Source organism: Phalacrocorax carbo, chromosome 8 (assembly GCF_963921805.1).
Source record: "Phalacrocorax carbo chromosome 8, bPhaCar2.1, whole genome shotgun sequence".
Lineage (NCBI taxonomy): Eukaryota > Metazoa > Chordata > Aves > Suliformes > Phalacrocoracidae > Phalacrocorax > Phalacrocorax carbo.
This window is the reverse complement of record NC_087520.1, coordinates 22242408-22268866: the sequence shown is the minus strand read 5'-3', so window position 1 is coordinate 22268866 and position 26459 is coordinate 22242408. Positions and strand designations below refer to the sequence as shown.

Sequence of the window (26459 nt, the reverse complement as noted above, 5' to 3'; positions counted from 1 at the left end):
AAAGGCTGAGCGGAGGCAGACCCAGTGGGTAGCTGGTACCTGTGTTGTCCTTCTGCACCTGCTTAGGAGACAGGATAGCATCTGGGGAGCTCTGCATGGCTTTGGAGCGATGGTGCAGGTGACCTGGTTGTCCATGAAGGGAGACAGAGCAGTGCCCAGGCACTTGCACTGCACAACACTGAGGACTGCAGACCTGTCAGCCAAACATGGGTAGTGCCTCTTTTGTGGGGACAGGGAAATCCCAGATCGAGACAGAGCTGTGCACCCAGCTCAGAGTCACTGGGCATGGGCACAGTCCCGGTTGTCCTTTGCCCTTAGTGATGGCCTGATGTCTGGCTGCTCTGTCACAGTTGCCAGAGGTCTCTTCTGCAGCCACTGGGCTGAGGTCAGTGTCGTGACGCCTAGCTGTGTCTTGAATGCTAACAGACCCTTCCCCTCTCTTGCTTTTCCCTCCCTCCTTTCTGCCAGCAGTTCCCTATCAGCAAAACCCCTACACCCCTGGGAGCAGCTCCAACGTCATCCAGTGCTACCGCTGTGGGGACACCTGCAAGGGAGAGGTGGTGCGCGTCCAGAGCAATCACTTCCACATCCGCTGCTTCACCTGCCAAGGTAGGATGGTGTCACCCAAAGAGCTGGTGGCCCACAGCCCTGGCTGGGAGCAGTCTGGAAAGCAGAAAGCTGGGGACAGACCTACTTTGGCCCACTGAGGTGTGGTCATACACCTGGGAGTGGCAGCTTCCCGCAGGGGTGGATGTGATATGGTGCAGGCAATGCCTCTGCAAGATGCCAGAGCCAACAGGCTGTGAACAAGGGTGGCCTAGACCTGGGCATCATCACTACCCTCAAGCTGCCTGAATGCCAACAGCCTGTGCTGCACTGGTCCCAAACATACCCATGGCCCATTTGTGATCTCAGGGGGCCACTGTGTCCTTCAGCCACCAGCCTGCCCCCAAATTGAGAGGAGGAGGAGGTGTTGCCAGCCTGCCTCAGAGGCAGCAAGGCAGAGAAGATATCCAGAGCAGCTCCTGAGGGATCTGGGGTGGACTGCTGCCACGCACCCGTGGGATGCAACCAAGGTGCCATGGGATGCCGTGTGCTGCAGCTGGGGCTCTGGCTCCCAGGGACTCGGAGAAATAGAGGAGAGAGGTTGCTCAAATCTTCTCTGAGCCCAAGAGGAGTGCTGTGGAGCCGTAAAAGCTAACGGCCTAGAGCTGACACTGAAGGGCTCTTTAGCATGTTTATTAAAGCAGCTGCTCTCAACCAGGCCAGTGGCCACTTCTGTATGTTGTAAAGCACCCCATTACCAGGGCTTTTTAAAGGTCTCTTGTCTTCCAAGCTCCCAGCACCTTGTGCTAAGCAGGACATAAATCCACAGCACCTTGGCCATGCTTTGCTGCTCCTCCCCTGGGGATGGAGGGTTCGGCTGGAGGAGACTCTTCTGCTGGGCTGTCACCACCCCTGCTGCAGCCCCATCCCCATGGCACAGGCAGCCCCGGACCTCAGGGAGGAGATATGGGCCCCAGATTGCCCTCAGGGCTGACCTACAGGCTCGGAGCACTGTGCCGAGCCCCTTCCCACTCGGTGCATGAGAGCGATCGGGAGCTGCACACCCAGACAGAAAGCTCAGACAGCCACCAGCTTCAAAGGGGCCAGGAGCCAGCAGGGAGAGCTTGGCAGTGCTTGCTGCCTGTTTCCAAGTGAAAGGGAATAAATAATGAGAGGAAATCCTCCTGTCTCACCTTCCCTCACAGCTCGTACCCCCTGTCACCTCAGGCTGGCTGCCACCAGCTCCCACACCAGCCCCACGGCTTGTCCCTGATGCGTAGCTGGGAGCCTGGCATTGCTGGTGCAGCCCCTGGAGCCCAGACCCAAGACGTGGCTTTTTTTGCTTCTGCTTCCTGATACTGTCCCAGAGCTGGTGGCCTGTCCCTAGTCACTGGTGAGGAAATGCTGGCAGGCTGTTTTGGAGAGCAGCAGGTGCTGGCCCTGTACCCCCTGGCTGTCTGCCCTGCTTTGCAGGGGATGCTCTGCAGGAGAGAAGCTGCGACTCTATCCCTGCAGGCCCTGCAGCCAGCGGGTCGAGCTCTGCCCTGGGGAAGGTGGCTGCTGTGTGGGCTGGCCCATAGGTGCAAGTGAGGTGCGTGAGGATGGGACAGAGGGGTGCTTGGGGTGGAAGGGTAAAGCAGAGACCATGATGGGCTGTGTCAGTGAGTTCTCAGTTGCTCTGTACTTCCCCCTTCCACCCCATCACCTTGCAGGACAGGTGATGGGCATTGTGCAAAGGCCTCAGGACCTGGTCCCTGTGCTGTTCCTGAGGTGTCTTCCAGGATTGGATACACTTGAGGTCTCTCTGTGAATGGAGAAGGCGTTAGAGGGAAATGACACTAAGGGCCAGGGCTTGCCACATCTCCTTGGATTACTCTGATGGGCTGTGCACCACCCACAGTTGCCACAGGAGGGAAGGAAGCAAGGTTGGGCTGGACACCTATGGAAAAACAAGCAGTGAGAGCACCAACCTCAGCGTGTCCCAGGACCTGTTCCCATTAGGTCATGGCTTTGTGTCCAGGCCAGGGAGTGGAGGTGGCCCAGCATGGAGAAGGCCATGCCCCAGGGCATGGAGAAGACCTCTCCCCACCTGTCTCTAGGGCATGCCCAACTCTTTGCAGTCTTGTTCCTCGCTTCCTGACACTCTGTGAGCCCCATCTGGGTGCTGTGGGTCCAGGAAGGGATGCCACAGACCCTCCTGGGCTGTTTGTGCAAGGTGGGTGGGGGCTGCAGGGGTTCCCCTCCCTGCACTGGTGTTTCCTCTGGGAGTGCCCAGCCCTGGCTGCCTGGGCAGGACCATCCTGCACCCCACCACAGCCCAACACTGACATCTTGTGGTGCTGGGGGAAGGCCCCAGCGCTTCTGGTGGGAAGGGGAACCATCAGAGATGCAGCAGAGGTGGGCCCAGAGACCATGGCTGAGCCCCGGGGCTAGACCTGCCTGCTGCCCCCTTGACCAGTGCGTGTCCTCCCCCACAGTGTGTGGCTGTGACCTGGCCCAGTCAGGCTTCTTCTTTAAGAACCAGGAGTACATCTGCACCCACGACTACCAACAGCTCTACGGGACCCGCTGCGACAGCTGCAGTGACTTCATCACCGGAGAGGTCATCTCTGCCCTGGGGAGAACTTACCACCCCAAGTGCTTCGTCTGCAGCACCTGCAGGTGAGCTGAAGCCATCACTGAGGGCATGCAAGCCCTCTAGAGAAGCGCCCTGCAGTCCTTGGCCATGTACCAGGGAGAGGGGTGTTCATTAGCCCACAGCCCGTCATTCCCTGCTCAGCACCACAGCATGTGCCTCCTCTGTGTTTTCCTAGTGGAAGCCCTTGGGAGGCAACGAAATGGCTCTGAACCTTCCCTTTGCAGCCTGGAGACCTGCCTTAATGCCTGCATTGGTCCTCCTGCCCTGGCACACTCCCTACCTCCCCTTATAGTCCTCACCCTGGAGGCCCTTGGCTCCCTGGCACTGCAGGTGCTGCTGGCGCCTGGTGAAGGAGCTCATGGGCATCCCCAGGTAGTGCATGGAGAGGAGCAAGCAGCTCACACCTCCCTACCTTTTCCTTGGCTGCAGGAAGCCATTCCCCATCGGAGACAAGGTCACGTTCAGCGGGAAGGACTGTGTTTGCCAAAACTGCTCCCATTCTCTCATCAGCACCAAACCTATCAAGATCCATGGGCCGAGCCGTAAGTTGTCTGCTCTTGTGTTACATGATGGCTGCAAGGAGAGGGACAGCTTGCCCCTGGACCAGTGCTCGGGGAGGTGACAGGACAGGCTTTGGGGCCAGCGTGCCGCACTGCATGGAGCCACAGGCATTCGCGGAGGTTATGGAGGAGGAAGAGAGTAGTTCCACAGCTCCACCCGGGATTGCAGCTCACTGCTGGTTTCGGAAATTCCTTTGGCTTGTTTGTGATCTGGGCAGGTGCCACCACCCCAGTGGGAGCTGTCTGGGGCAGTGGGGAGGTTTTAGAGCTGGGTTTGCTCTGAGACAGTGTCCAGATGTTGCGTTGTGTCCAGCTGCACCAAGGCCTCTGGCTGAGTGCCGGCCCTGGGACTGCTCACCTGGCTTTCCCAATGCTAGTGTTAACCGCTGCCTCTACAAGCACTGAAAAGGCTTCTTATCCTCGCCCCCTTGTGCTGATGAACCTAAGCTAAAACTCAGCAAAAGCAATGGTCAGGCTTTTTTTTTGGGTGGAACTGGCCTTGGTTTTGACCTCAGATTGTTCCTTGGGATAACTTCTCTTCATTCCATTCCCCTCTCATGGGGCTTTACCCCCCTCAGTCTTTTCTTGCTGCTGGCTCTCTTCCCCAAGCCACTGCGGAGCATCCTATGGGTGCGGTGCTCGGGGGGCTGGAAGAACATCCTTGTGGCATGGAGCTGCCATACTCAGGGTTCTGTTCAACCCATGTCCAGAGCAAGGGGACTGCAGCATTAACGTCCATGCTTTGCTGTCTCCCATGTTTGCTGCTGTCAAGTCCCAGGGCAGCTGTCTCAGCATGGTGCATGGGCAGGTGGCAGAAGGCAGGGAGAGGCGTAAGCTGTGCCACACTGTGGTGCCCAAACCCGGCCATGTCAGTGGGCTGAGCAGTGGGGGGGCTTTGGGGGGACTAGGCAGGGTGCCTTGCTGCTGTGGCTCAGCAAGCCTTGGAGCATCAGTGCCTGGAGCCAAGCCCTGCAGCCAGGCCTGGACCCAGGACTGTGGTGTCACCCATGGTCCTTGTCAACCAGTCACCATGGTGGCTGTTTAGACTGAGTTATGAGTTGTGCTGATGGGTCTCTGGGAGCTCCCCCTAGCTCTCACAATGGCCTTGGTGCAGTTAGGAGACATGGTGGGGTTTGAGTGAGCCCCAGCCAGAGGACAGGGCTTCTTCCATCTACCTCCATCAGAAGCCAGCCTGCAGCACCCTGTCGTCTCCTGTCGCAGGGCTGGGGCAGTAGGCAGGGGAAGGGCAGCTGCACACTTTGCCTCTTGCCTGCCTTCCATTCCCTTCACAGCATTCCTCACTGGCCTGCAGAGCGGGGTTACCTGAGGGTACCATGCTTTATTCATAGGCAGCTGCAGGCAGCAGCCAGATGAAGCCTGATGCCTGCATGTGCTCCTTGCGGCCCAGGGGCCCTGGCAGTGCTACCCAGACAGGGTAGCAGGGGAGGTTTGCCTGCTGGAGCCCACACAGGTGCACTCTGCAGGGAGGACACCCCTAGAAGAAGGATGCTGAGCCTCTCCCTGCAGCCCCAGCCCTGCCAGCAACAAAAAAAAAAACTCAGCAGCACTTATGTGGGAGAGGGAACAGATCCTGGCTCAGCTCTGGCCCAGCCTGCTTTTTGCCAGGGGTCAAAAATCCACCACCACCCTTCAGCTTCGCCCAGCGGGCAGGGACTTGGTGCAGAGCTGCCTGGGGATGGCTCAGCAGAAAAGCCTGCCTGCTCTGGCCGCCTGTGCAGTGCTGCTGCACCTCTGTGGTGCCACAGCAGGAAGAGAGCTAAGGGAAACCCCATCCAGGCAGACCTGCTTCGCAGGGGAGAAGAGGACAAGGAAGAGTCAAGGTCAGGGGTCTGAGGCCCATGTGCTTCCTGCTCCCAGCCGTGACTGGAGCCAGGGGAAGTGGGGAAGGAAGGGAGTCTCGTAAATACTGCAGCGGGTCCGGACATGGCTGCCACAGAGCACAGCCCTTCCTCTGCTACGCTCGCTACTGGACACTCCACCACGCCTGCCCCAGAGGGAAGCCCCCGGGGACCTGCTAGGGCAGCACAGCCCCAGCAGCCTATGCACTTGGTCCGGCTGAGCTTGCTGCTCAGTCAGGAAACCCAGCTCTGTGCTGCAGCGGGTGCTTGGCTGGGGTAGCTGGGTACCAGCCTCAGAGGTCCAAGCTCCAGCAGGAGGCCTTCCTCCTGGCTCCTTTGCTGGGAACAACCAGAGGTGGCATATACCTGTAAAGAAATTATTCCCTGTAAAGAAATCATTCCCTGTAAAGAAATCCCCAAGGGGCTACCCTGGAGTGGTCTCAGGAGCAGGGTTTTTTTAAGAGCAGCATCCCCTAGAAAAGGTGGTCCTTTGCGGCAGGGCCTCCTCTAGCTGTGCCAGGTTAAACAGCCAGGGTGCCTCAGTGTGGCCCAGCAGATGTGGGTGTTGCCGCCGCACTGCCGAACCCCTCGCCAGGAAGCTGCAGTGGTCCCACACACTCCCCCCATCTTCTCTCCCCCCAGACTGTGCAGGCTGCAAGGAGGAGATCAAGCAAGGCCAGTCCCTCCTCGCCCTGGAGAAGCAGTGGCACGTCAGCTGCTTCAAGTGCCAAACGTGTGGGATCATCCTCACTGGCGAGTACATCAGCAAGTGAGTGCCATGGTGCTGGCAGCAGGCATGGCTGTGCCAGCCGTTGCCAGGCTGTGTCCCCAGGGGCTGGGGTTGCAGCGAGTGGCTGCCCAGCCTGGCTTACCCGCTGCTCACCCCCTTCTCCTCCCTCTCCCAAAGGGATGGCGTCCCATACTGCGAGTCCGACTACCATGCTCAGTTCGGCATCAAGTGCGAGACCTGCAACCGGTATATCAGCGGCAGAGTCTTGGAGGTGAGTCCTGGGTCTGTGGCCACCCCATCCCGTTCTGTAACAGGGACCATGTGCATCCCGCCCCAAAATGCATGCCTTGGGGAGGCATGGGAGTTTCATCATCCTGCAACCTTGTCGTGCTGCCCTTGGTCTCTTGGGGCCATGGCTCTTCTTGTGGCGGGTGTGTGGACGCAATCTGACCACCTTCTCTGGAGGGTGGGAGTGGGGGAAGGAGCAATGCCACACTGCAGACCTTTGGAGAGGCGGCTTGTGTACTGGAGCTCCAGAAACAGCCAAAGCACGCGGTGGCCTGGGTGTGCTGGGGTGTGTCCGGAGCCCAAGATATGGGGACACTAGCCTTAACCAGCTGCTACCATGCCTAGCTCTGGAGTGCCCCTACCATGCTCACTGCAGCCCTCCTCTGAGCTCATCCCTGTGCAGGCAGCCTGTCTGTTGCCTTGGAAACACATCCAGCACAGCTGCCCACTGCAGAGCCTGGGCGAGGGGCTGCAGCACCCTGCCCACAGGCAGCCATCCCCACAGCACATCCCTTCACAGGACAGCCACTGGAACAGGGGGTCCCCTGCCCTGGGCCAAATCCGGAGGGTGCTTTGTTCATCACCTTGCCGGCCAGCAGGAACTGCTCTGGAAGAGCCACCAAGGGATGCAGGGATCCCACAGCAAGGCATGGATGCAGGTGGCTGTGGAGGATGTTTTGCGTGATGGTGGAGCTATACAGCCAGAAGAGGTGAGGGGTTTGCTGTTGGGGAGGGACAGAGAGGTCCGTCAGGGCTGGTCCTTCCCGTCAGCCAGGCAGTCAGGTCCTTCCTGCTCCCAGAGGTGAGGTGTCCTGTCATGCTTTCTGTTCTACCACAGCATTTGTAGGTGAAAAGAAAAAGCCAGAAAATCTCGTCCAAGGGTAAAGTAAAGGCCCAGGAGGCAGCAAGAAAGATGTGAGAATGAAACCTGTTGTGATTTTATTTTTTTAAGACTCCCTGGTGATGCTGTGGGGCTGGGCTGTGATAGTATAGAGAGGCAGCAATGCTGAAAGTGTGCTCAGTCACTCCTGAGACCTTCCATTTGTGGGAAGGGAAGATGCGGGTGGCATTGGCACCCACACCTCTGCCATCTCCAGACAGCAGTGATAGGAAGCTGTATCCCAAAATCAGAGGTACTGTGGCTCCACAGTGAGCCAAACCGCAGGTGCTGTGGGCTGGAGTGGCAATAACTGTGTAGGTCTCCAGCCTGCTGAGAGCTGTTCCAGGACACCTCCAGCCTATTTCATGCACAGCCTACCAAGGAGTGGTCACCCCCTCTGGTCCTGCTGGCTTGGGCTGCCCTGAAAGCACCCAGCCTGGCCAGGGAGCCTCTCCTGAAGCTGGAGCCAGATGCCAGGTGCCCTCCAGCATTTCCCCCTCTTCAGGGACCTGCCTCTGCCTGGGAAGGCTTTCTGCTGACTCCAGGCTTCGGCAGTAGTCCCGGTGCTGGCTACTGTGAGTGTGAGCTCCGTGCTGCAGTGGCTGCCACGGGCTGGCTGCCCATCATGGGGCCACTTGATTAGCAAATGTCTGAGGAGAGCAGGATGAAGCTAGAGGGTCACCTGAGGTTAAACCCCTGCTGCTGCTCCCCTGGGCAGTCTGGTCCCCAATAGCCCCTGCCAGGACAGAAGCATCCTCAGCCAGCCCAGCAGGGCAAGCAGGCTGGATATTGCATGGTGTGGGATGTTTGGCATATGAGGGTGGGTGAGAGGAGCCAGACGGGACTTGGGACCTCTGCCCTGAGCTTGGAGGCTGTGCTGCCAGCCTGGCCAGCACATTCAGGCACTGTGGCCTCCTCACTGGACCACTCAGGGTTTTCCTCACTTGGTGCAACCACAGTGGCATCAGGATGGGTATAGGATGTTCCTGCTGCTGCATGTCTGAGGGGACAGACACAGAGCAGCTCTGCTGGGCATGACAGGCGTGCAGGTGGTGGCAGCCCACCTGCAAGCTGGAGATGGCTCCGGTGCAGTGGCAAGGAGACATCCTTCCCTGCTCTCCCTCGCCTCCATCTCCTGCGGCTGTTCTCCTAGCATAGCTCTACATTCCCTCGGCTTTTTCCTCCACCTCTTCCCTGTTCCCTCCATCCCAGGCTCTGCTCCCAGCATCAGCTCTCCCTGGCTGGAGTAGCTGGGAAGCTCTGACAGGCTGTGGGAAGAAGCCAGCTGAGTCCCACAAGATGCTCCAAATGGCTGTCATCTTGCATTAGCACCTTGCCTGCCGCACCCACGCCAGGCATGGGAGCCCTCCTTGCATAACAAGACTCCAGCAGGCTAGAAGTAATGTGCCTCAGTGTCAGGGTTCCTGCAGGTGGAGCAGAGGTGCAACCTCCTCCCAGGCACTGTCACAAAGCCAAGAGGAGCGTATGGTTTGGGTGCCGGGGGGCTGTGCTGGGTGAGGATGTCGGAGCACCCTTTGCCTCCCTGTCGCCAGGGCTCAGCCCATGCTCCCCACCCTTCCCGGGTATGTGCCTGCTCACAGTATTGAATGATCTCCTGTAAAACCAGAGGCTTTAATTGTCTTCTCCGGCAGAGCGTGAAATGGAAAGGGTGCCTTTAAGTGATTTCAGGCCTTAAGGAGCTTTCTCATGCTTTCCCGGCAGCCTCCAGGCTTTCCCAACCACTCGGAGCTGTGCAGCCAGGCTTGGATGATTAATGAGTCTTTAAGGGACCACAAGTGATAACGAGCAGGTCTCTTCCCTCACAGCTCTACTGCCTTTTACAAGCTGTAATTTTAACCAATAAAAAAAAGGAGCAAGGTTTGTGCACAGTTTGGAGAGTTGCTCTTCAAGGCAAATGGTGGGTGTTGAGGTGTTGGGTGTTTTGGACTTTCACTGAAATGAAAGTTGGGACTGAGCTGATATGTGCCCCCCGGGAAGCAATCAGCCTCGCTCCACATCTACGCCCCCAGATCTGCAAAGCATCACCTTCTGACATGGTCTGACCTGTGACAGCAGCCCACGTAGTCTAGATAGGAAAAGATTTTTCTTTCCATCAGCACACCAAACCATTGGGGGTACTGAGAGGGTCCAAGAGAACCAAAGCCATCCCAGATCCAGAGGACTGGGGAGCATCAGTCATCAGGGCCCTGTGTCCCGAGCATTGGCTGTCTCTACTCGGCTGGAAATACAAGGGAGGGGAACTGCAGGCACAGTAGCCCAAAGTGTTTAGGAGCTGGGCTTTAGCTGGGTTGTTTTTCATCTCTTTTCCATGTATTTACAGCTGTCTCCTCTGACTGACACAGCTCAGCGTGCGAGTCCTGGGTGCACCTTGCTGGTTGGTGGGTGCCTGCTGCGGGGGGTGCTGGCATGGTGCTGTGGTGGGCAGCTGCCAATGCAGGGCTCTGTGCACAGGGGCTTGGGCAGAGCAGGAGGAATCAGCTATCCTTAAGGAGCCTCTTGCCTTGGTGGGGCTGGTGGGTCACCCCCCTGGAGCAATGGGCACGAGACTCAACAAGCCCATTGGCACGATGTCAATGACACCAGGGGCTTCAGATAAGGCCTTCAGGGGTAAAATTGGTTTAGGATCTATATAGCCTGCAACTAGCTGGCACATTCGCTCGGGCTGGCAAAGCATTCAGTGCAAGCCCCTGCCATGGGGTGCTGCAGGTGGGCCGGGGCTCAGGGCAGCTCCTTGCTGGGGCTGCCGCTGGGACCTCTCCTGTCACACCAGAGAGCCTGGGGGACCGGGGCTGGGGCCTTCCTTGCTGCTCATCTGCATTCTCGGTGGGTCTAAGTCTGCAACTCTCCAATAGGGAACTTTCCTGCCGTGTTATCAAGCTTCTGGATGTGAAATGGGGATGTCTGGGCTGCAGGCTCACTTGGGCCAGCCCAGGAGTACATTGTGCTGCTCCCAGCTGGCATGAGGAGTGCAGGGCTGTCCCCTCCCTGGGTTGAGGTGCACTGCAGTTAAAGGAAGACAGTTACAAACTCTCTCACTCATCTCCCCTGCCTGCCCTAAAACCTTCCACTCATTTTTGGCATAAAGTGGAGGGAAAAAGCCACTGACTGCCATCTGCACCCCCAGGACACTGAGTTCCAGGTTGACCTTTATGGGAAATCAGTGGCAGATTCTCAGTTATTTTTGCAGCAAATTTTCCTGTTGATCCTCCCTGTTTCAAACCAGCTCCAGCCCCCTCTGTCATAACCCTCCCCTTTGTCAGCCAGAGCCTCATCTTCCTTCTGCCGCCTTAAATTATCCTTCCTCTTCTCTTGGATTATTATGGCATAAAATGTCCTTTGGGGTCAAGCTCTAACAGCACAGTGCAGGTTCCTCCTGCCCTGAGCCAGCTCCTGCCTCCCAGCTCCCAGCCCAGAAAATGAGCCTATAATTGAAATGCTAGCAGACACTTTGAGTGGAACCAAGCTACCAATTAAAGCTATTATCCCTGTCAAAGAGCAAAGGGAGCAGCCCAGTTGCTGTTCATCTGGGGAACAGCATGTTGTTAGTGCTGAAGTTTGGGCATGGCTTCACAGAAGGAGAAAAGTTTCTTTAGGGAGAGGGGCTGGCAGTGGTAGCCAGGGGGGATCTGACAGCAAGAGGAAGCTTGTGCTTTGCAAGGTTTATCTTTGGGGCCCTTCTTCTGCCTTTACTGCTTCCCTGCTGTGACATCCTGGGCCAAATTGGCTGTTTCTCTTCACACCTGTAGAGGGAAGGAGCTGGTGCAAAGCATGGCTGCTTGGCGGAGTGTTACTTCAGGGTGTCTCAATTATTTCCAGAGTTCAAGGACAATTTATTAGGGGTGAGGTTTGTAGGGATACCTTGTATGGGACCCTCCTAGCTCTGCTTTCCTGTGTGTTGCAGTTCAAGGAGAGCAGAAGGGTCCCAGTCCGGCTTGTAGTCCTGCCGAAGCATTAGTGATGAAGTGGTCTCTGGTTTTCTCTGTACACTGTGGTGGTCTCTGAGGCCGCTTGGAGCAGTTTTGCAACATTCACCTCATCGTTGCCTGCAGCAGAGAGGGCTGCCGGGGATGTGAGCAGGTCACCATGTCCTGCCTTGCTCAGGGGCCCTCTCCTCTGCTTGCCCTTGCAGGCAGGAGGGAAGCACTACCACCCCACCTGTGCCAGATGTGTCCGCTGCCACCAGATGTTCACGGAAGGAGAGGAGATGTACCTCACAGGTAGGGATCCCGCTGAGGCAAGAAGGGACTCCCCTGCCCCACACTGGGCCACGGACTCGAGCGGGGCAGACCAGCGTGGCTGTGTGGAGGTGTGCTGGCTGTGGGGGCACTTGGGGTTCAGGTCCTTATAGTGGTCAAAGCCGAAAGGATCTCTCTGTACAGCAGAGTCCCAGTGCCCGCCAGTGATGCCTCCACTGCTCTCTAGCCCCTGCACTCTTCCAGGGTTGTGTGGCAATCATTTCTCTCCATGAAACCTTCCCTGCTGCTGAGCTGGAGGAGACTTTGTCCCTCGTCAGCAGCTTTTTGCTCCCTGTGAGTCTCCCTGCACAGCTGGGGAGCACTTGTTGGGCATGCCTGGATGTGCCCCTGGCCTGCGCCCAGCAAACAGAGGCTGGGATGGGTGCAGGGTGACTGGTTCCCTGCTCTCCCCAGCCCCAGGGGAGGTGGTCCAGGACCCCTTCCCCACTGTCCCCAACTCCCCCTGTGCAGGTTACACTGCAAGCAGCACTGAAGAGGTAAGGCTTTCACTTGGCACAGCCATATGGTTGGGTTTGTTTTGGCAATGAAGCTCGTCCCTGCCCGGAGCTGCCTTAGGGGCTATTTCCAACATAGAGCAAGGGATTGTTTTCTCTTAGTAACCTGTGCTTCTCTGTCACCATGCGTCAATAATGACCCCATGGGTGGCAAAGGGGTACTCATGCACTGGGAAAGCTGGAGTGGGGGTGCCAGCAGGGCCTTGTCGTGGGCAGCAGCATGGGTGTGCTCAGCATCCATCTCACAGCATGGCTGGATGAAGCTCAGCAGCTTTGCTGGTTCCAGCCCAGAGGGTGTGTGAGGAACTGTGGGTGCCCTGGGCTCAGTGTTACCCCAGGTTTAACCAGCAGGAGCTGTCTGGCTGAGCACTGGTTGGGCTGCACCAAAAACATGGTTGGGTTTGCTGTCACAGTTTAGTAATCTTGGCCACTACACTACCACACAGTGCTTGGGAGCTGTTTAGTTTTTTAGTATGGACACCGAGTCCCCACTGCCCTGCCTTCCCAATGGGCATATGTCTGTGGCTGTGCTGTACTGGAGAAAGCACCCAGGAAAGCTGGTGGGACTGAGCAGGTGACCCTCCCCTCTGCACGCTCAGGGTTCACTGCCTCCATCCTACTCTGCTCCTCATGGAGAGACTCCAGTTCCTACCTCCTGTCCCTGCAGGGTCCCCTGGGAGCTGCCTCCCCAGCATACAGGGGTTGCAACACAGGCTGCTCAATGCAGCAGCTGCTGGGGAGAGCACTGACACATCCTCCCCAGAGGACCGTAGGCTTCAGGTCAGTGCTGGAGGTGGCAGGGACAGGATGGGACTCCCTCATGGCAGGGGGACCTGGACAATCCCTAGCAGCAGGGGTGAGTTGTGCGTGAGCTGTGCGTGGAGTTGAAACACTTTCTCTTTGCTGCATTGCAGGCTCCGAAGTGTGGCACCCCATCTGCAAGCAGGCAGCCAGAGCAGAGAAGAAGCTAAAGGTAGGCAGCAGGGTGAGGGGCATCTCTGAGAGGTGCCACATCCCAGGTGATGTTTCCCCCCAAGTCCTTGCTGGAAGTGAACTGTTGTGGCAGCATCCAAACCTGGGGTGGCATCCTGAGGCTCGCACGGGCTCTGTCCCTGCTGCCCAGAGGATGGCAGGTGGCTGTGGCCAATCCTGTTAGCAGGGACCTGACTCCTGGTTGACACCAGCCCATGACACAGCCAGGGAGGGGGCACAGCAGTCCCCTCACCAACCCCCCACACCCCTCGAGCTGTTGCTCCCTCTCTGTGCCCAGCTGGCCATGGGGACAGCTGCCTGCTGGGTCTTGCCAGCCCACTTGCCTGACTCCAGATCTGGCCCCAAGAGAAGCCAGGGTACAAAGCTGGACAGCAGGGCAGCCTGCAATGGCTGTGGGCACCACCAGCAAGTGGATGAAAGGACAGAGGAACTGGACCTTGAGTGAAATTCAGTCCCAAACCTGATTTGCTTGCTGTACCCAGCATTGTGCCTGCTCATGGTCCCTCCTCACTGTGCTCCCACCTGTCCTCCACTTTTCTGCCTCCACAGCACAGAAGGACATCAGAAACCTCCATCTCACCCCCCGGTTCCAGCATTGGCTCCCCAAACCGCATCATCTGCGTAAGTACAGCTCTGCCCCTCATCTGCACAAGGCAGGATGGGTGCTTCAGCCCGAGGGAAGGGAGCGGCAGTTCCTGTTGCTGCTCTGCAGTGTGAGACGTCCCCTGGGGACGAGCCCAGCGTTTGGGGACAGCATGGACAAGCCATGCCCCTTTGCCCCAGCGGCATGCCATGCTGCCAGTGCTGTTGGCACAGACCAGGAGCACTTGGAGGGGCACAGTCCCACCCTCCCAGCTCCTCTGCCCCTTCCTACTGCTGCCTCTCAGCCATCTCTTCTTATCTCTTCCCGCTGCTAGGGTGACAGTGGGCTGTCTGCTCTGTCTGGCTCCACATAGTGCACTCCAGCCTCCCCTTCCCTCTCTCCTCTTCTTTCTTTCCGTCCCTCTGCCTCTGTCTCTCCCTCTCCCTAGGCTAAAGTGGATAATGAGATCCTTAATTACAAAGACCTGGCAGCGCTTCCCAAGATTAAAGCCATCTATGAAGTGCAGCGTCCTGACCTCATTTCCTACGAGCCCTATCACAGATACACGTCGGATGAGACACTGGAGAGATATAGCTATGGGGAGGTATTGAGTCTTGATATGCCCAATGCCGGGCTGCGCAGGGAGCCAGACCCCAGTTCGGGGCAATTGGGAAAACTGCATGTGGGTTCACACACTCCAGTGGGAATACTGCAGTGACGTAGGAGTGGGGATAAGACCTCTCCCAGAGGCTCCCCACCACTGGGAAGAGGGCCTGGGCTGGAAGGGAAATCTTGGTGCTGCTGCTGTAGAGTAAGAAAGCAACCAGTGACCTTATCAGCTGATGGCAGTGTCCTGCCCACACTGTGCCACAGACCTGATGTACAGGGACAGACCACACTGTACAGGAGGAGATGTCACCCTCGGGAGTGATGTGGCAGGGAGCTCACCCATCGCAGCCCGCAGCAGGAGACAAGGAAGGCACATAGCACTTGTGCATCACTCTGGGGTGGAGGGACAGACGCCAGCAGGCTCAGCCCAAAGCCTAGCCCCTGGCAGGCAATCCTGGCCACACAGCCCCAGCATGGCATCTCTGGAGCACAGCAGGGCTGCCCCTGTTGGGTGCCAGCCCCGCAGCCGGGTGAAGGGGGCTTGGTCAGTACATTTTTCCAAGTGTGTGATGAGAGGATGCCCAAGCAGCACATGGCACAGGACTGCCCTGCCCCCCCAGGGATGCTGGATTATTTCAGTGAGCCTGTGGAAGAAGAGGGACCGAGCAGCTCACACAGATGGGGGACCTGAGGTGGTCCTGGAAGAGGACTTTGTAATGGCCATCAGCAGCATCCCTTACATCTCCAGTCCCAAGCCTTGTTACAAGTCTGGTTTCCTCCAGCCCACCTGGTGATGGTGCAGGCAGCATGGCCATGGCCCACTGTGGAGCACCACGGGGCCAGCAGCCACCTTCCCCCAATGCAGCCGTTGCACCAAGGTCTCTGAGAAGGGGTGCAGGCTGTTGATTCAGGAGGTGCCATCCTCGTGTCGGCTCTGCTCCTGGCCATGGGCTCCCTGCCCAGCATCTTGCCACAGTTCAGCTCCGGCTGTGCCACCAGCCACCCTCTCTGCCTGGTAGGCGCTGTGGGGCCCCAGTCTGTCACTGCTCCCCTTAACTGTGTGCTGTCTCTCTCTCTCTCTCCCCACTTTGCCTCCTGCTGCCTCCAGTCCCTGGGGACCCTTTCCCCGTACTCTCAGGTAATGCCCCAGAGGGCACCGGGGGGTGTCTGTCATCTGCTGCTGCCACAGGGCATCCCTCTGCCGCTGGGGCTCTGTTGAACATACCCCCACCCAGGTCCTGCCCCTAGGTGGGCAGACCATGTCCAGGAGGGTCCTGTCCCTCAGGCCCCAGAGAGAGCAGAATGCAAGCCCTCCCTGACAGAGAGATCTCAGGGTGCAGCTTCTGCCCCATGGAGGGGGACACCAGTGACTGGGAACAAGCTCAGGGGAAGGGGATGATCTCCAGGCAAGAGGGTGAAAGCCTCTGGCTGGACACTCATCTGGTCCCAAACCCTGGGCTTTGCTGCCCATACTTTGGCAGTCGGGAGGCAGAGCAGCCTGGGGACACCCTCCAGCCACAGAGGACACACACGGTGCCTGGCATGTCACCCCGCAGAGCATGCACCTTCCTGGGCCCTGACAAGCACAGGGACCCCCATCTGTGGGATACCTCCCCGCAGGGCTTCCAAGGCACTGACGTGCCTTGTCCCTCAACCCACCAGCTCTAACACTGCTTCTCTCCATGCCTTTCCCCATTCCCAGGACATCTACGAGAGCTTTGACATGCGGCAGAGGCGAGCCTCCAGCCCTGGCTACATTGACTCCCCCACCTACAGCCGCCAGGGCATGTCCCCCACCATCCCAAGGTCCCCCCACCATTTCTACCGCTCAGGTGAGGATTTCAGCTGCAACCAGAGGCTGGGCTAAGCTCAGGCTCAAGTGGAGTGGGGATCACCAAACTGTCCCCTGCTTCTCCCAAGGGACCTGGGTGGTCCATCCTCTGGCAGGATGCCTGGCAGGGACCAGGTGGGGCTGACAGCAACAGGAGCTGTGGGTCAGTGACCAACTCTGCTGTGTCCATCCTCTGGTTCCCCTCACTCTTGTCTTGCAAGCAGCAAGGAGGGGCTGAGGGGCCTTGATCCTGGATCATACCTGAGTTGGGGCTCATGGAGGATGGGGTGGGGAGAGAGGTGACCCCCAGGTCCACTGAAGACCCTGCAGCTGGCTTGATAGCTCTGGGAGGGACATGTACAAGAGTGCTTGTGCCCGGCCAGAGCTGCAAGGGGGGTCCTTACACATACACACGCACATGCCCTGGAGCGTGTCAGGGGGAACAGAGGGTGTCTGTGCCATGTCTCCTGTCCTTCAGAGCCAGGGAGAAACGACTGGGAAAATCCAAGGTCAGTAATTCCAGAGGTCCTGCATTCCCCAAGCTACCCACACACTGCACTGCCGAGCACCTGTCACCGTTTGCCTCTGCAGCACGCTTGGCTTTCCTCTTACCAGCGGCAGGGCAACCTGCTGCCCTGTAACAGCGCCCACACAGGGAGTTTCCTCTGCATCCTGCCTTCTTCCAGATATGCGGGAAATCTTCCCCAGCTCCATCATGCCCCATCCTGGACCATGGCCTGGTGCACGTGCCCATCACCCCCCACCACATGGGTCACCCCCCACTCTGCATTTAACACCTGTTTTTCTTCTGCCTCTTGTTCTCTCTCTTGGTCACTTATGGCTGCTTCTGCTCCGCACCGCGTAGGCACCGAAAGTGGGCGCAGCTCCCCCTACTATAGCCAGTTAGATGTGAGGTCCTCCACTCCAACCTCATACCAAGCGCCCAAGCATTTCCACATCCCAGGTAGGCTCTGGAGCGCCCCAGTCCCCAGGGAAGCGCCGTGTCTGTGGCATGCCCGCATGTGCTGTCCCCCATGTTGCATGCGTAGCTCCACCACCTGCCTAGAGCCAGCTGGCAGCAGGATCTACCCCTGGTGTAGAGGCCATCCATAAACAGGACCTGCAGCTTGAACCCTCCTCCCTCCCCATCACCACCCAGATGTCCCAGAGCCACCTGGAGTCTGCTTGATCCTTGCAATATCCCTCTTCTTCCTCTTCCCCAACCCTCCTCCACCCCCCATATGAAGACGAGTCCCCTGCAGAGAGCCTGCCCCCTCCCCTGCCTCCCCCCCAGGATCATGAGCCGAAGTGTGTCTGCCGAAGGCCTTTCCGCACCCATCCGCTACAGATGACTATTTTATACTCCCCCTAGGGCCCGTCGCTCCCTCCCCCCAGAGTCTTCTGGGCTTGCCAGATGCCTGCTCCCCTTCTGCAGGGATTGCAGGGGGCCACCAGGTAAGGGCCACCACCCACTCCCGGCCACACAGAGCCCACGGGGACGGGGATGGAGCGGGAAGAAAGGGAGAGTGGGGAGGGAAGCACGCAGGGGGGCCAGAGCCCCAGACCACCCTGCTCAGCTGTAGGCACCTCCCGCTGCCCTCATCCTCCTCCAAAGTGCCAAACCCTCCATAATGTAGAGCTGATGCCCTGGAACAGCACCATGAGGACACCCAGAGGCTCCCCACCATGGTCCCCTGCTCCCATCCCATCCCTGCCAGGGTTTGGCCCTGCTGCCTGCCCTGGCCTCCTGCTGACGGTCGGTGGTTTATGGATGGCCCCCTCCCCGCTCCACCAGCTCTGCTGCCTGGCCCCTGTGCGGGGGCTGTAGTTCTCAGTGCCAGGCTTCAGCTTGCTTTTCCTCCCAGCTCACTCTTTTCTCTCTCTGCTGTGGAAAGAGGCTTTGGCTGATGTTGTTTTGCCCCCAGGTAGATTGCAGGCAGTTCTTCCAGGCGCTGGCACTGCCAAGAAACCGCACCAGCGTGAGCCGTGGTGCATTGCTGCCGGCTGGCAGGGGCGGCTGGTGGTTCCTGGCTGCGCCGCTCCCTCCTGGGGCCAGCGGTGCCCGCCACCCCACAGTGCATGCTGACGCTGGGGCGCTCGCTGCATGTCCTCTGTGTGCACCGCTGCTGAGGGCAGCCCTGCGACCACGCTCCTGCTGCCGTTCCTGGAGCCTGCCTGGCCCTGGCCTGGCACTGCACTCCCGTGGGACACGTGGACCCAGAGGCAGTCGTGTGATGGAAACGTGGCGTGGGGATAGCATATCTTGCAGGACCTCTGTCCTGTCCATTCTCAGCATGCCCACACTGACCTCCCCTTCCTCCCTTCCTTTCTTTCTTCTGCCATCAGCTGCCGGCGAAAGTAACATCTACCGGAAACCCCCCATCTATAAGCGACATGGTACTGTCTGCCATCTGCGCACCGGGCTCGGCTGCCCAGGGGAAGCGGGGCAGGGTGCTAGTGCAGGGCTCAGGCTGGCTGAGCTGCGGTCAGGGGCAGGGCAGGAAATGGGAGCAGGCACCAAGGTGAGATGTTGGGGTGCTGGGCTTTGGTGGGCGATGCTCCTGGGTGCAGGGTTCAGCGCAAGTAAAAGGCAGCTTTGAACCACATCCCTGTTGCAAGAAATGGAGGTGAAGGCTGTCAGCAGTGCCAGGGACAGGGGTAGCTATGGGGGGGGTGGGGGGGGTGGAGTGAGGCCATGGAGGGGTGCCACAGGGGACAAGGGTGGCCATTGCTTGCTGATGCCAGGAGCCAGAGCAACCTCAGGAAAGGGATGAAGGAGATAATTTGCAGTTTCACATGGAGCCCTGGAGAAAAATCACAGCCCATGCTGGATGGATGCTCTGGGGTGAAATGGGCCTCGGGGGTATTGAGGGGTGGGGAGGAGGCACAGGGGTGTTCGGTGTCTCTCAGCGGGGCTGGCTTGCACTGTCCCTGCTTGCTTCTGCACATAGAGGGACAGCAGCTCCCCGAGCAGTAACTGTGTCTCTTCTCTCTCCCTGGACTCTCCCTTCCCACCCGCCCAACTCCCACCGCACTGCTGCTGGCTGCTTCCGCTGCTGTAAGTAGCTGCCGTTGGCAGGGTTCCGTGCACCTGCTTGAGGTGGTGGGATGGCTCTGCCACACAGCCTGTCCTTGGTGCTCCTTCTCCTGCAAGCCTCCTGGCCTCTGGGGAAAAGGAGCAGGGCTCACCCTTGGGTTTCTCACATGTGCTGCTGAGGCTCAGTCCCCAGCCTGAGCACAGTTCTGTGTGTGGCCCTGCCATGGGAGGCCGAGCCCCTGCCAGAGCTGGAGCTGCTGGGGTCACCCCTCTGCTCCCCCCGCTGCACAGCCCACCGCCATCTTCCCCTGGCAGTAACCCACCAAGAACCCTTTCCCCGCCAGGACTGAGCCTTCCTCCATCCCCTCCCACCTTTGCGGTTATAGCCCTCCAGGTGGTGGGACAGCCTGGGGCACAGGGGCATGGGGAGGTTGGTGGTACTGAGGCTGAGGTGAGCATGGCACTATGCAGGAGCCAGAGCTTGTCACGGTGCTGCAGGCTGTGAGTGGGTTGGGTCCCTTCCCAGCCACATCAACAACAGCCCCTCTGCTTGTCGCCATCCCCACCATCTGCCTCTGCACCCTTGTCTCCAGGAGGTGTCAGCAGTTTGAAAATGGATTATTCCCACCTCTGCTCCCTGCTGTTCTGGACATAAATTGCTGGCAGCCACTGGGGAGAGGGGAGGGAAGAGGATTTGCCTCCATCCCAGGGTGGACCTGTGCAAGTCCTGCTGGTGGGATTCACAGTCCTCATTACAGCTTTGCCTGCTCTTTTGCAGACAACCTTCCTGCAGCCACAAAAAGCAAAACCAGCGAAGACATTGCACAGTCATCCAAGTACAGCCCTGCCTACTCCCCAGACCCATACTACCACTCCGAGTCAGAGTACTGGTCCTTCCAAGGCTCCCCCAAAGGTAACAGCCCCTGCATTGGGCAGGGGGAAAGCAAAACCCATTCCTGCCCCCAAACCCAGCCATTCCCTTGGAGGGATCCCTCCCCGAGTTGGGTCTGGACCCAAAGGTGGGGTTGGGCCAAGATACCTGCCAAAGTGACCCCGAAGTCCTAGCAGCCCTTGCGACTCAGCTGTCCCTCTGCAGTTGGGGACTATCTCCTCCCTACCTGCCTCCACTTTCATCCCCATGTGATGCCCCCACCACTATGTGTCTCCTTACAGCACCCCGGGCCCGGAGGTTCTCGTCGGGAGGTGAGGAGGATGGATACGACCGGGGCATGCACAAGGTGAGTGATGTCCCTGCCTGCAGCCTGGCAGGGGAGAGCTGGCAGCAAGCTGCCCCCATGGAAGTTGGCTTTGGGGAGGTAGCTCAGCCCAGCTCCGCCACCCAGGAAGGGGCCACCTTTCCTGCTCTGGCTCCTGCACCATCCCTGCTACCCTTTGCCATCTCTCCCCCCATGGCCACCCCCAACATGGGATCCATCCCCTTGCCAAGGCATCCCATCCTAGCACCTCATTCCTAGAGATGAGGGAGAAGCTGGGAGATGCCGAGCCCATGCCAGGAGGTGCCATGCCCTGCTGTGATGCACCAGCAGTCAGGGAAGGTGGGGCAGGGAAAGGAAGGGTGCAAAGTGTCTTTCTCCCCCCCCACCTGCCCAGATCCAGAGTGGCATTGGCAGGCTGATCCTGAGGGAGGAGATGAAGGCTCGGTCCAACTCATACGCAGATCCCTGGACACCCCCTCGCAGCTCAGCCAGCAGCAGAGAAGCCCTGCACACAGCTGGCTACGAGGGCACCCTCAATGGCTGTAAGGATGACCCTGTCTGTCATTTGTCTGTCCCACCCAGCAGGGCCCCAGTCCCTGTGGGAAGTTTGCTGGGGTGGAGAGGGAAGGACGGGGGACTAGGAAGGGATGGTGGGAGAGGTGGTGGGCACCAGAATTGGACCTGGGAGGCTCTCTTCCTTTCTGGAGAGCTCCATTGATTCCCTGTGCCCTGGCTGGTATGAGGCATCACCTGGCAGCTGTTTGCAGTCTGTCCAGGCAGTCTAGTGAAGTGCCTCATGGGGCGGTTGGGGCGCCTTGGGAATCTCACAGCACGGCCACGATGAGTTTTCTCTGACCTGTTTTGGCTCTCTGTGTCTGTACCTCCTCATTAATGACACATCTGGGACATCCTGGCACCCAGAGCTGCTGGCTGTCCCCAGGGTTGCCTTCCTTGCTTATGCTGCTCTCACTGCACAGCACCCAGGGCACCCAGCCACACTCCACTCAGGGCTGCAGGGGGGGCTGGGGGCCTTGGGGAGCCTGGCAGCACAGATGCCCCTGCCCACTCCATGCTCTTCTTCCTCATGGCGCATCTGCCTTCCTGGAGCTGGGGCTGTTTGGAGATGCTCAGGGAGCCCCAAGGAGGGCCCGTGGGGCTGGCAGCCAGGCAGCTCTGCATGGCATGGGGCACTCGGTCCTCCCTGATGCCCAGCTCTGCTCTCCTTGCAGCTCCCCGGACGCACTACCTGGCAGACAGCGGTGAGTGTGTGAGCCTGCAGCACTCCACAGCTGGTCCCCCAGGGGCCATGGGGTCCGGGGCCTGAGCTGGAGGAGGTGCTGGGATGAGGGAGGGAAGAAGGGGAGAGAAGGAGCCCTTGAAATGCTGGGCAGGGTAGAGCTGAACCAGGGCAGGGCTGGTGGCAGCACTGGGAGAGGACAAGTCAGAGAAACCGAGAGAGGAGATTGTGTTGTGCTGAAGGGTGAGGTGGGAGGGCTGCCATGGGAAAGGGATTTTGGGGAGAGAAATATCAGCACTGGAGGAAGCCAGGCTGGAAACGAGTTGGAGCTGGAAGGAGACAGCTGGGTGAACGTGGAGCTGGGTAGCATTGTGGGAGCACAGAGGTAGGGTGGCCCAGTGGGTGCTCTCCCAGAATGCGGGGCTCACCCCTGCATTTGCCCTTATGCACCTTGGTGGCTTCTTTGCAGATCCCCTCATTTCTAAGTCGGCCTCCCTTCCTGCCTACAGGAGGAACGGGCTGCACAGGGTAGGTGCCTCCTGCCTGCATCCTGCTGCTGCCAGGCATCTCTGCACCCTTCATCATTCTCCCCAGGCTTCACAAAGCCTCCAGTGCTCCCCATTCATGACTAGGGTGTCCTGCTCCCCCACCTTCTCTGCACCTCTGCTGTCACTGCTGGTCTGTGCCAATCCAAAATGACCCTTATGGTGGACCAAAGTGCCCTGCCCAGGCACTGCAGGAGAGAGGTGGCTGCCCTGAATGTCCTGCAGGGCATGTTTCAGAAGGGTTCTGGTGTTGCTTCCCAGCATCAGAGCTTTGCTTTATACCCTGGGGCAGCAACTGCTGGGGTTTTGAGACCTGGTCCTGCCTCCGTGTGACCTAGGCTTGTCACTTCACCTCCTTGTGCCTCAGTTTCCCCACTGCCAAGTGTGGTAAGCAGGTCCTGCTTTGGGGTGCATAGGTGCCTTCCCCACTGGAGCCATGGGATGTGCTGTGCTGAGCATCTGGAGGGAACCCCCTCTTACTCCTCCCTCCCTGCCTCCCTCCCACAGCCTCCCAGTGCCGAGCTTTTCCACTACGACAGCACAAATGCCGTCAACTGGGGGATGCGAGGTAAGGCGCCATGGGGCTGGGAAGCAGTGTGGGCAGGGGACCCTCTAGGCATGGAGCCAGATGCCATGGGGCTGCTTACCCCACTACAAGCAGCTCTGGAAAATGATGTCCAGGCTGGGGGAGAAGGGGGGAGACAGGCAGGGTCCCCGCAGCCCCAGGGGGAGGATCCTGGCAGCAGATGGGTCAGCATGGCTTACATCTCCTGTCTTTTCTCTCTCCCCACAGAGTACAAGGTAAGACGCTCCTGCTCCAAGGAGCAGCTGCCTGCCGGTAGAGTGCTACCCAGAAGGAGTCCCAGAGCCGTGTCTGTGTGTCCCCAGGCCCTTCAGGAGGAAGCTTTGACCTCTGCCCGCAAAGCCCTACCTTCAGTCCCCCTCTGTCCCCTACCTGAGAGCCCCATCCTGGGGGACTCAGACCGGAGTCCTTCCCCTCATGCTAGGGTCCCAAGCACTTATCCAAGTAGAAGCGTCTCCTGGTTGAGGAACAGAGAAGGGTGTTTGTGCTGGTGGTTCCCTACTCACACTCATCCCTGGGTCGCTCCTGGTTTTGCATCGTGAGCAGGCTATTCCAGAGCCACCAAGGTGATTCAAGGTGGATTAGGGTCACCCGGAGAGCAAGTCCCCCTCTCCATTGTCCTGTCCAAGCCCTGGAGGCAGCTATGCCACCCAAACCCTGCTAAACATGGCAGGAGGAGGCTTTCCTTGGTGGGCCCCACAGCCTCATTCCCAGGTGTGCCCCAGCTGTCCTCTTCTAGCTCCAGAGCTACCACATGGTCTTCCTGTCCCTGTGCAGATATACCCCTATGAGCTGCTCCTGGTGAAGACAAGGGGGAGGAACCAGCTGCCCAAAGATGTGGACAGGACTCGGTTAGAGGTGAGGAGAGCCTTTCCTACCAGGGGCAATCTCCTTGGGGCTCAGAGGGACCCAATCCCACGGAATGTCCCCTTACCCCTAGCAGGCAGTGTGGGGCTGCAAGGGACTCATGAACATGTGAGGAGCATCTCCACAGCTCCCCAGGAGCACACATGTGCTAGCACATTGTCATGGTGGTCCTGCTCTTCCACTGGCTGGGCAGAGCTGTCCCACATGCCCACAGCACGAGTGTGTTTTGCAGGAGCAGGAGGGATCCAGGTGCTCCCCCTCTCCTGAGGAAGCACTGCTGGGGCTTGTAGCACCCCATTGCACCCAGCCAGGCAGGGGATCCTGTCAGACCCCCTCACATGCCCTTCCACCCCACTGCAGCCACATGGCCTGCATGGTGGTGGCTGGCCCTGGGTGGTGGCTGCAGTCCCCAGCCCTGGCCCAGCATCCCGTCCCTCCCCAGCGTCACCTCTCCCAGGAGGAGTTCTACCAGATCTTCGGTATGACCATCGCTGAGTTCGACCGCCTGGCCCTGTGGAAGAGGAATGAGCTGAAGAAGCAGGCCCGGCTGTTTTAAATGCAGTGCACTATAAATATATACATACCTATAAATATATACATAGAAAGATCTCTATATTACAGCTCTGTATGATTCTCAGTGCTGCACGTGAGAGTGAATGGAAGTCTTGCAGATCATTTTATGCTCTTTGTTCCCTTTTCTTTTCCAACCTTGTTTCTGTATCAATCCTTGGATTCTCCCAGGGGCTAAAGCCACATGGGCCCTGAAGCACTTGGCATCTGTCAGTGCTGCCCCACAGGAGCACAGGGAGAGGATTTTCCTTCTGCAGCCACAGCACCCGGGGCTGGGAAAGAGTGGGGTTGTGGGATGTGAGTGTCCTGTCCCTTTCTGCTCAGCTGGTCTGTATATTTACTCATGGGTTGGAAAAGGCCCTTGTTACAATTGCAGGATAAGTGGGATCTCACCATGGGCTCCTTAATGCCCTCCCTGCCTTTAAAATGGCTATGCACTGGGAGTACTTCCAGCCTCACCCTCCAGATCAGAAATACAGAGCTTGGGGCAGGGGACAAGGAGGAGAAGTGGTGGGCACTCAGCCAGGAGCAGGGGTGCAGACCCACAGGTCAAGGTGCAAGCCTGAGTCCCAACTGTTGGCTTTCCCTGCAAACCCAATATTGCTAGAGAGCCAGTTTTTCCTCACGAAGTGCCAGAACGGCAGCTTTCCAGGCCATCCCAAAACCAAGCCCTTCTTAAACAGCGAAAGCCACCTCCTGCCTTGTGCAGTTTCTTGCTGCTCTTCAGGTTTGTTCAGGGCTGGCAAGGCCCAAGAGTGGACAAGCTGCAGTGCTGCCTGGTCCTGGGCTGCCATGCATCGGGCCCTACCAGCAGTGGTGTGAGCACCCAGCCCTGCTGCTCCCACGTGAGCAGCAGCAGGAGCAGTCTGGCCAGGAGCTGGGGGCAAGGCAAGAGGAGGGAAGCCAGGGGTGCCAGTCCCAGTAACTGCTGGACCTTTTTGTAGGAGTTTTCCTGAATTACCCCATCACTGATGCCTGAGTCCCAGATGAATCCCTCTGCAAGCCTCCAGGAATGAAGGCCATTACCAGGGCCATTCAGCATTTGCTCCACTGCGAACTATTGGGATTTTTTTCTCTTTGCTTATTTTTTTCCTAAAAGTAATAGTGCTATTTCCACATAAACATCCTTCCTGGTGTCTGTGGTGCTCCAGTTTCCTATTTGCTTGTCTGGCACAATTTTCAGGCATACCGCAGGACTGAGCAGTCCCAGACAAGCCAGCAAGCCATGGGGCACCTCTGCAAGAGCTGGGTCAGCAGGGTTCCTCTGAGGGACAGCAAGGGTCTCACCTTCACTGTGCCACAGGCCAGCTCTGCAGAGGGGTGTGAGAGGGCTATAGCTGTCTCTAGTCTGCCCCAGACTGAGTGCCACAAATGGGGGAGCCCTGGAGGCCAGTTGTTAATGCACAGCTAATGTTTCAATTATTGCTTTCCCAAGTGATAATTTGGTACATGTGAAACAGAATCTCATATCTGTCACAGCCTGCTGTCCCCAGAAGAGGGCTCAGCTGCAGACCTGAGGCCGGGAGAAATTGTCCTGGGGGTGCCAGGAGTCACTGCTCCTGCTGCCATGCATGGGATGCTCCCTTGCACACCCCACAAGTCTCCCACGCCCCTAAGGTCTTTGTTGGGGAGGGACAGTGATGGTGGCATGAGCACCACGGCCAGGCAGAGGCCGGGCACATGAGGGACACCAGTAGGGAGCAAATATGAAGGGGTTTGGGGGCAGGAGGGAGCAGGGACAGCACCAACGAAACAGGGTGAGGTGGGAAGGGGGGGCTGTGCTTGCAGACTGGGTGTCTGGGTGGGGGAATTAGTTCTGGATCTTTGCCCAAACCGAAGTTGCCTAAACCAACAAGCCCCGTGGGCAGGCAGGTGGGGATGGCCGCTCTGGGCCCCCACCCTTCACGGGGGGGATCTCCAGGTGCTGCTGCTGGGGATACTGAATGCCCGGTGCGGGACAGCTCCTGGCGGGGGGCGGGGAGGGTGAAGGGGGAGAACCCCGGGACACCCTCGGCCGTGCAAGGGGGGGGTGGAGGGAGGTGGGTGCTGCAGGGCTGCACAGGGGTGTCACCAGCGCCGGGGGGTCTCCCGGTGCCGTGCCGGGTCGGGCCGGTG

The 26459-nt window shown here is 58.7% G+C and overlaps 1 protein-coding gene across 12 annotated transcripts in view; it reads left to right on the top strand.

Annotated features, from left to right (window-relative positions):
• The window catches only part of ABLIM3 (actin binding LIM protein family member 3), a 56397-nt gene extending 32010 nt beyond the window's left edge, over nt 1-24387 (top strand). The window contains exons 2-24 of one of the 12 annotated variants that reach the window (XM_064459038.1): nt 469-609; nt 3024-3207; nt 3614-3726; nt 6246-6372; nt 6511-6604; nt 11652-11739; nt 13187-13245; nt 13815-13886; nt 14297-14452; nt 15566-15595; nt 16160-16289; nt 17154-17252; nt 18635-18685; nt 19355-19363; nt 20104-20238; nt 20499-20563; nt 20937-21084; nt 21772-21801; nt 22249-22307; nt 22832-22892; nt 23118-23125; nt 23685-23765; nt 24217-24387. In XM_064459038.1, the coding sequence (XP_064315108.1) occupies nt 469-609; nt 3024-3207; nt 3614-3726; nt 6246-6372; nt 6511-6604; nt 11652-11739; nt 13187-13245; nt 13815-13886; nt 14297-14452; nt 15566-15595; nt 16160-16289; nt 17154-17252; nt 18635-18685; nt 19355-19363; nt 20104-20238; nt 20499-20563; nt 20937-21084; nt 21772-21801; nt 22249-22307; nt 22832-22892; nt 23118-23125; nt 23685-23765; nt 24217-24330 (2054 nt within the window). In that variant the 3' untranslated portion in view covers nt 24331-24387. Of the gene's footprint in view, nt 1-468; nt 610-3023; nt 3208-3613; nt 3727-6245; nt 6373-6510; nt 6605-11651; nt 11740-13186; nt 13246-13814; nt 13887-14296; nt 14453-15565; nt 15596-16159; nt 16290-16766; nt 16798-17153; nt 17253-17660; nt 17744-18634; nt 18686-19354; nt 19364-20103; nt 20239-20498; nt 20564-20936; nt 21085-21771; nt 21802-22248; nt 22308-22831; nt 22893-23117; nt 23578-23684; nt 23766-24216 lie in introns of those variants that run through there. The other 11 variants (XM_064459026.1, XM_064459027.1, XM_064459031.1 and 8 more) reach the window with 11 other exon arrangements.
• The last annotated feature ends 2072 nt before the right edge of the window (nt 24388-26459 follow it).